Genomic DNA, 9,566 nt, shown 5'->3' with positions numbered 1-9,566 from the left:
CTGGGTTCTGTAACTGGAGAATGGACGAAGCTTGTAAGATTTCATCTGTCTGATGTGAGTAAATGAAGTTGGTTTTGGAGCAGCTTTGGCAAAGGAGGGTTACATCTGTAGGAACTGAGATATTAGGGCATTCTCTGCAGCAATTCTGCTTCTTATAGATCTCTGGATATGCCCTTCAGATTATGGAAACAGGGCCTGCCAGCACTCTCAATGTGTCTAAAGAGTCAGAGCTAAGTCAATCATCATATAGGGTAAGAGGAGGCCTCTTCCATGATCACTTTTTCTTTTCCCCAGGCTGAAACCTGGAGCCACAACCACACGTGCAATGGCAAAGTCCTAGGGGTTGGTGGAGCCATAGGCTGGAAATAGCCTGAGTCCCTGAAACACGGTGTGGAGAATAGTGCTTGCCAACCAGCGACTCTCAACGGGACTTGAGCGAAAAATTACCCATCACCTTTTGATTTAATCAACCTTAATTATTCCAAAATTTCTTTCCATTATACTACTATATTAATTTCACTCTTTCCTGGATACTATGTCTTTCTTTTACTTGAAAGTGTTTATTGAAGTATTCATCAAGTAATTTGTTAAAGGAAGGGTACTGAAGTAAACTTTCTGAATCTTTCATTTTAAAAAAAAAACCCTGTTTTACTCTCCCTTTATTAGATAGACTTTTCTGGACATAGGATTTTAGATTCAAAAGTATCTTCCCTGTGAATTCTGAAAGTATTGCTTTGTTGTCTTCTAGTATCTGGTATTGCTGATGAGGCATTTACAATAGAAAGAGTAGCAGGGGATTCAAACAAATGTGCAAAAGACAAATACAAGCAGCCTATATATATATATATATAAAATCACTATAAATGGACATCATTTATGAAAGAGAACCCCTTTTTATCCTGTAAGATTGACAAATGTTATAAAAATGATAATACTCAGTATTGGTGCAGATTGGAGAAATGGGTAACTTATACACTGTTAACCGCTGTGAAAATCGGTATGAACTTTCCATGTTTATAATATTCAGTAGTAAAAGCAATTACTTTTACCTTTTTAGATGAGATTTTTTTTCTAGCTGAAAACAATTTTAAGTTCTTCTCTTTATCCTTGGGGTAGTAAAAATTTTATGAAGGTGTATTTAGATAAAAGTGTTTTTATATTCATCCGCTTAGCACTTGCTAGCCCATTTTCATCTTCCATTTTGTTTCAGCCTCAGGGATTATAATGCTTTCTCAACTTTTTAGTAGACGGATATTGTTCCTCCTGTATGTATCCTCTATGTCTTTTTACATTTTCTCTCATGTTTTCTATTTTTTTTCTGGTCTTTTCTGTATATTCTGAGAGAGATTCAAAGATTTTTTCTTCTTTACTTTCTATTGATTTATTTTCACCACTTTAATATTACATATTTTTAATTTTTATGAACTCTGGGTTCCTTTACATATCAGCCTATTCTTGTTTTGTGGATGTGATTTCTTTATACAACCAGGTTGACCTACGAAGATCATAATTAGAACTTTAAAAAAGTGATCTTTTCCAGGAATTGTCTGTTTCAGTCAGTAAGAGTGTTCTCATTTTCTCCTCCTTGGCTACCCACTTCGGTATTGCTGGTTTTCATCAAATAGCTGGTAATCTCTGGCTTTCTATTTCTATTCACAATTGAGAGCCAAGTTGACTGATGTTAATACCAGTCATATTTCCTCTCTACTTCGCTATTATAAACAATAAATGCTGAAATAATCAGTGTAATTTTTGAAAATGTTAGTTTTCATCTTACTACAAATGGACCACTTTAATAAAATATTTTCATTTTTCTATATTATGTACCTGTAACATTGACTGTATATTGCAGTGATAGCCTCATCTATATAGGAAATCTTTAACTTTGATTGGTGCCACTTAGAATTGTCTCATTAATACAGCTCTTAAAAATCTATCCTTTGAAGTTTTTTATGATAATTTTTTTTAGAGTTAAAAACTCTTCATGGATATTTTGTTGAAAATATTTTAGGGGGAGCTGAATTACATTTTAAAATATTAACACATTTTTATATAGGAAAGAAACCCATTTTGTTACAGGTGCTTATAATTTGTGGCTATGATTAATTGAAGCTTTACATGTATAATTTTTTTTCAAAGACTAGTGTAAATTATATAAAATTGGGATGGACACTATAAAAATAGTTGTATGACAACTGCAATTATTTACAAAACAGACACATTAAGGGGAAATCATGTATTGTTGGCAGAGATTATTTTGCCCTTTGGAAAAAACTCATGGACTGATTGGCTGCATCAGCCTGTTGAAAAGTTTTTATTCAAATGATGCCAGGATCATTTTCCATGACCTCGCATTGCTACCCATTCACTTTTCACACACAGAGCCTGATTCATCCTGGGGGTCATAGTCAAGTTGTAGGGTACATTGATCTCATCACAGCGAAGCCATGACACATCCTTTGGTCTTCCTTATGCCTTTAGTCCATGCATGCTTCAAATCTGGAAAAAAAACCCCACACATTTGGGCTGGAGAAACAAAGCAGCAGCCATTTCCTTGCCTTAGTTCTTGGCCCATAATGAAGTAAGAGCATGATGTGATGATTGGAGCCAGACCTATCCTTGGCTATAGGCACTGCAGCCGACCCAAACCTAATTAAGAAAGATCCTGAATAAACTTGAATGAGGGCCAAAATCACTAGCCCCTTCAATCAATACTTTTGATATAAAAATTAGCAGCTGGGCCTAATAAAAGGGAGCACTGTTATATGCTACAGCAAAACAAAGTCTCGTTTTGCTCCTATTCTGACCTTCTGTTGTGGGATATTTTATTGGTTTGTGTCTGTGATAACTTCTCAGAGTAGTTGACTTGCAAATGTCAGAATTCAGCCTCCCATTTGGACCATGGGATGCAATGAAAATTAGAGTAACCAGTCCCTACATTAAACCCAGATTGGCGTGGGAATCAACCTTTTCCAAATGGGTAAACTGGTTTCACTTGTTCTCTTATTCGTGATTGAATTACTCCTGCTAATATATAATGTTTAGCTAGAATAACTTTTTAAGAAAATTGATTTGATGAGGAAGAGGATAAACATTCTAAGAAAAAACAATCTACCATCGAAGTCTTGGAAGTTCTCTTTATGCAGTGCTAATCCCCTCACAACTTGAATATACTTGCCTTCCAAGATGAAGCCATTATTAATCTCTACAAGAGTGCTTGGAAGATAATGTTGTAGTTCTTAATATCGTGTCTGGCACATGGTAAGTGTCTAAAAATGATTGCTTTATTGTCTTTCAAGACACCACATACTGACTTTAGAAATAATTTCTGGTTTAAATCCATGGAATTTACATGCAGGCTATACAACAGAGAAAGAAAAGGTTAACATTTGACTCCTTTTAATGCCTTTGTTTTCCTGAAGACTTATCTTTTAATAAGGTTGAAAAGAAGAATAAATTAAGACACCCTTTCCTTTTAGAGATACTCAGTAAAATGTTTACTGATAATACGATTTCTGGGGTTTGCTTCAAAGTAATCTGGTGAGAGAGGGAGTGAAATGGGTGGGGGAATAGAAGAAAAGATTGGCCATGAATTGGTAATGTTTGAAGATGAGTAACAGGTGTATGTCGGCTCATTATACTATTTGATTTTACTGTATGTTTAACATTTTCTGAGATAAAGCTTTTGCAAAATGAATCAATTAAAATCATTTTAAAAATAATAAGTCACAGCTGAGTCCCTTCCCAGGCATTGTCATCTGCTCAATAGACCTGCCCAAGCTAATGCCTAGCCCCACGCCTCTACCAATAGCTTGCATCTGGCATCCTTGTCAATTTAACTTGACCCTAAAGGACCATCTCAGGTGCACAGTTTGCATGGAATTGGTGGAGGCCTGTGCTATGATAACATCATAGTTCAACTCTTCCCCTTTCTAATCCTGTTCCCTTACTCTTATGTTGGTATTGTACCATTGTAGGTGGTCTCAGTGGTGTGCTAGTAAATGTTTAACCGCCAGCTCTCTAAAGCCCTGACTTGTAGTGTCTGCCAATTTTCATGGTGTAAATACTCCCATTGTGGCCAATTTCAAGCTACCAATCTGATGTCACTGAATGAGGAATTAGAAAGAAATGTGCACAATTTGTTCTCATGACAGTGCAAGCCAACTCCAGCCACCCCTACTAACTTTCCCAGTGAAATTCTTAAATACAAATCTCTGCCTCAGTCTTTTTTCAGGGTAACCTAAACTAAATCAACAGAAAACCATCAATTATTTTCATATTATTTTTATTTATTTTAAAACTAACATTTTACAGGCAGAATAAAGTGAAATTGGTCATTTCAAACGTTTCAGTGAAACATACATTTCTCTCTCTCTTTCGCACACATGCGCAGACACATGCACACACACACACACACACACACATCCCACATACATCATGACACCATAAGACAATGTCCCTCAATAATTGCCTAGAAATATTTAAAATACAGACTCCTTTTACTTTTCTAGACATTACACAGCTGAGTAGGGCATTCTAAAGAATAGACTTCAAATATGTTGTTCTTACTGTTTTGAGACCAGGAAACATTGCCAAGAATTTACCTGATGCTGTTCGTATTGTTATTATTACAATTGTTATTATTGCTACAAATCAAAATATATATTTAAGAGTTAATGTTTCATCATCATCAGAACTGAGGTTTTTAAATCAGAGTAGGCCATTTGTAATATTTGCTATCTCTGAAGAAAAATCCAAAAGAGTATTGTTTGTTTGAAGAACTGTTAAGACTTTTACCCTACTGAAGAGCTATTGTTGGAATAAATAAATAATCAGAGGCTGAAGGCTGTTTTTTAAAGAGCAGGAAAAGAAAAGAGACGAAAGATACCACATTCAGGCCAGGTGAGGTGGCTCAGGCCTGTAATCCCAGCACTTTGGGAGGCCAAGGTGGGAGGATCACCTGAGGTCAGGAGTTCGAGACGAGCGTGACCAACATGGAGAAACCTCGTCTCTACTAAAAATACAAAATTAGCCGTGCTTGGTGGCACATGCCTGTAAACCCAGCTACTCAGGAGGCTGAGGCAGGAGAATTGCTTGAACCCAGGAGGCGGAGGTTGCAATGAGCCGAGATCTTACCACTGCACTATAGCCTGGGCAACAAGAACAAAACTCTGTCTCAAAAAAAAAAAAAAAAAGAAAGATACCACATTCGAAGGAAGAAGGTGATGAAAAGGAAATGGGCATCTTATAGGGAATGATACAGACAACTGAAGAAGGAATAATTTTACCCAAATGAATGGCAGATTGTTCTTCAATATTGGATCAATTTTTGTAGAAAGAGAAGTTACTTGGAAAATGGGAACAAAATGTCCCAATGAGGAGAAAATGTTGACTGTGGAATAAATTAATTTTACCAGTATATGTACACTTAATTATGAACAAGAGAATCAGAACAAGGTTCCTGCTATTAGAGCCAATTGGTTTATCAAATTAGAAGTTTGAATAATGTTCTTAAATTTTGGCATGGATTAGAATCACCCAGGAAGGCTGGTCAAAAATGTAGATTCCTGGACACTACAACTATTATGTTTCAGTAAAGGTCTGGTATACGGCCCAGGGGTATGGATTTTAGGCAGCTTCCTAGTAAATTCCAAAGCCTGTAGTCTCTGTTAAATCAAAGCATGCCGAAAGGCAATATGGTTAAACATCTATGACACCATCGTTTCATGATGAGATTAGGAATAAGTCTATGCCATTTCCTTATCATACAGAGATGGCCTCCTTACAAATACCATCCGGAACCTTTATCTTCTGCTTTCCTGAAGGTCATTTTCAAGAACATCTTCCATTTATCTCTCAACCAACCAGATTTTCATCTATACCTTTATATACTTGCTTACTCCATAAAGGAAAAACGCATATGTGTATGTGTGTGTGCATATGTGTACACGTGAACAGAAGGGCTGAGGACTCATAACATTATAGAAAATTCTCTTTTCCAACAGATCTAACCAAAGAGACGTTTTTGGCTCTGATATAGTTATCAAGACTCAATAATCAAATAACTTTAATCATAAATTAAAATCATGAACCTATTAGCCTAGGATTGGAGAGCTTTTTCTTAAATTAAAAATCTCATTATTCACAATCACCCTCCTAACTAACCTTACTCTATATGACATATATTCTAATATTATGGGCCCTATGGAACCTGGGCACCTTCTAATGCACTCTGGAAGCATTCTTCTTGGATTATACCTGTATATCAACAGTTGTTCTCATACCTGTGTATTCAATGTGGACTCTCTGACAGAAATAGGTCCTTTTGTTTTGTACATTGCAGTGTAATAAATTGCCCCTGAACTCTTGAATCTTGATAAAAAGAGACTAACTTACTCCCTGCCCTCCATGCTGGGTGGGTAAGTAGTTTCCCATGATGAATTAAACCCAATCTCCTCCATGAAAGTAATAATAGTGGACATTCCTGCTCATGAAGACACTCATCTAGGGGCTTAAAACTTGAACGGTAGATGTGAAGGTGTGTGTGAAGATCACAGACAGATCCAGAAAGGAAGGAAGATGTTTATTGCTTTCCATACCTTGTAGAAGGACTAGATGTCGCGCTGTCTTTTTGACCTCCTGTTTCCTTTATAGAACTCAAGGCATTTATGCATTTTGGACAATTAACTAGCAAGAATTTAGTTTAAATGCACATATTCAAGAGATGAGAACAGTATGTCTTCCTTTCTTTGCACATTTATGACACTTTTTCTTTGCACAAATAATGCATCAGTTTCATTGAGAAGAGTTGGAATTTTGTTATCAAAATCGTTGGATGGGAAACGGCATTTTCAGAACCCACCTCTTTTCCTGTTTCACTAACAATATTCCTTACAACCTGTAAACATTCATGAAGAACTCTATTATTGTGATCCATTTTTAAACCAACGCACCCACGCTGATCACTTTTTTCCTTTAATACGCTTTGAGCATCAAGTCACATTGCTCCATCCATCGCAGGCGCTGCGGGTGGAGTTTCTATCTCAGTGCACAGCATGAAAGCGTGGGTCCATCTGTGCCACACAAAGCCAAGCGTCTCTTGAAGTGATTTGTTTACAGTGTCATTTGATGGAGTGGAATGTTCTGCAACTCATTCGAACTGTTACAGAAGCTTTGCTAAAAGGTCACCACTGCTCTTTAGAGTTTCCAAATCTGGGCACCATCTGGGAGCTTGTTTAAGATAAGGTTCTCCACGGGCTTTTTCCATACAAATGAGATCGGATTAACAAAAGGCTACTTTTCCATAGAAGTTTGTGTTCATATTGAGTAGAAGAGAGAGAGAGAAAGAGAGAACACAAGTAGATTACAGTCAGTTACCTCAAAGTGTGCAAGCCCACTTTCTCCCAATTCAGAGGGCATGTAACAAGTGATAGTATCATTGAATCGGCCTAAACAAGGGTGTTGGTCTTGAAAAAGTTAGAATTTGCTTTTAAATGTCCTTCTTGAATCAATACATTCTTCAAATATGGTCTTGGGAGTCTAAAGGACTTCGAAGATGGTCTTGGGAGTTCTAAAGGACATTGAATTTCACCATTTACTTGAAATTCAATAGGAAAATGACAACTAATTTTTTAAGGTAATAGAGGCTATGCAGGGTAAGCATTCACTGTGCACTGCACCAGCAAGGTTCAAGTTGTTGTAACTACCATTTTAGTCTAGGCCTAAAAGTGGCTTGTGCTTGCTTTCTGCCCCCTTTCTTATGAAACAAACATCTTGAATTTTCCAAACCTCAAAAGCTCAGCTGTAAAACTGTAGGAGACCAGCAAGAGGAAAAGGAAAACTTCCTTCAAAGACATCTCTAGTTGCAGTTGACCAGTTCTGCTTTCCGCCTCGAAACATTAACTATGTCTTTTGACACTTGTCTGTGAAAAACGTCCAAATGTGACAAATGGTAGAAACAACATTTCTTTACCCTCCTGCCTGGAACTTCCCATGATACAGATGAGTTCTAGCTGATGCTTTTATGAGTGGAACAAGGAAGGTGGCTACTGTCCACCACACTCACCGACATCTGCAGATGGAATAAGTAAACACATAGTGAACTTACTGAATAAAAATTTTAAATCCTCTCATTTGCATTTGGTCGGAACCCCTGAAAGGGTCTGCACAGTAGCAGCTAAAACACAGGCTCATTGCCATTAAAAATATTCTCAGAAGTGTGTGTGTGTGTATTTCTAGCAGAATACTTGGAAGAAGAGAGACTTAAATCTGGAATCATGTTTTTGTCTCTGCAGTCCAGGCTGGAGACATTAAAAACAGCAATGTCTCCCTCAGTTCAATCAAGCTGGTCTGGGAACCAAAATCATCCTGAGGAAGGGGGAGAAATCCATTTATTTTCCTTGTGAGGCAAGGAGGGAGGTCTTTCTCACAAAGTATTTGTGTGTCATTCAGGACCAGGAAACTTAATCTTCGAGTTCAAAGCTCGTCTCATCATAGAGCTCGGGACGTGCTGACTTCTTGTGCCGGGAATATTTCAGTTGCAGGAGATCACCCATTTCATCAAGAGCTTCCAAAACCTGCAATGAGATTGCTTTCCAATAGCTATCATTGAACACCTAAGTAACCCTGCTTTGCAGAGCCCAGGTTAATAGCAAGCCTCACAAAGACACACAGTCTTATTCTGCTAGCTTCTTTGATTTTAAAGAAAAGAAGCAAGATCCGTACCATTAGGTTGTGGTTTAAGACCCTAGAGGAATGTTAGATGCTAATTAATTTTATTTATTGGTCTAACTCCATACTATGAATGTTATTTTATTCTGAGAGTGTGAAGAGGAGAATAAAAACATGTGACCCATGCTTACCCTTAAAATATTTTATTTTAAAATGTGATGACTTATATGTAATCTTGTGGAAGAAAAAGATAAGGTTGCAGAATGTATTTGAAGTTATATCTTCATGACACAGCAAACCACCTGGCCAAGAACAAAGTGGAATGTTGTGGGAGCTGATTAACATCATCCTCTGTCCCCTCATGCTACCCCAGGCCTCCTGCTTTTAAATACTCATCTCTGTGTCCCATGAAATACTAGAACTTAACTCACAGGGACTGAGAACTCATCTGTTTCAACTCTCTTACTTTAGGCAGGTAGACGTATCCCCAATTTTACACATGAAACAACTGAGATCCAGAAAGTAAAAAAAGGTCATTTTCGATTGTAGTATATCACTAATCCTATGGTATTGGTCATGCCTTTTTAACCTTTCTGAGCCTGTTTTTCTTAACCTGCCAAATGAGGAGGAAGATAATATTAGGGTCTAATACTTTGAAAAGGTAAGGTGAGGGCTGGGCGCGGGGGCTCATGCCTGTAATCCCAGCACTTTGGGAGGCCGGGCGGGCGGACCACGATATCAGGAGATCGAGACCATCCTGGCTAACACGGTGAAACCCCATCTCTACTAAAAATACAAAAAAATTAGCCAGGCGTGGTGGCGGGTGCCTGTAGTCCCGGCTACTCGGGAGGCTGAGGCAGGAGAATGGCATGAACCCAGAAGGTGGAGGTTGCAGT

At 37.7% G+C, this 9,566-nt stretch overlaps 1 protein-coding gene across 2 annotated transcripts in view; it reads right to left on the bottom strand.

Moving 5' to 3' along the window:
- Positions 1–7,596: 7,596 nt before the first annotated feature.
- The window catches only part of SPTLC3 (serine palmitoyltransferase, long chain base subunit 3), a 191,153-nt gene continuing 189,183 nt past the window's right edge, over positions 7,597–9,566 (bottom strand). For both annotated transcript variants that reach the window (XM_011998882.1, XM_011998890.1), the window contains one exon: positions 7,597–8,576. In XM_011998882.1, the coding sequence (XP_011854272.1) occupies positions 8,463–8,576 (114 nt within the window). In that variant the 3' untranslated portion in view covers positions 7,597–8,462. The remainder of the gene's footprint in view (positions 8,577–9,566) is intronic.

Source organism: Mandrillus leucophaeus, unplaced genomic scaffold (assembly GCF_000951045.1).
Source record: "Mandrillus leucophaeus isolate KB7577 unplaced genomic scaffold, Mleu.le_1.0 Scaffold116, whole genome shotgun sequence".
Taxonomy (NCBI): domain Eukaryota; kingdom Metazoa; phylum Chordata; class Mammalia; order Primates; family Cercopithecidae; genus Mandrillus; species Mandrillus leucophaeus.
This window is presented reverse-complemented; position numbering and strand designations above follow the sequence as displayed.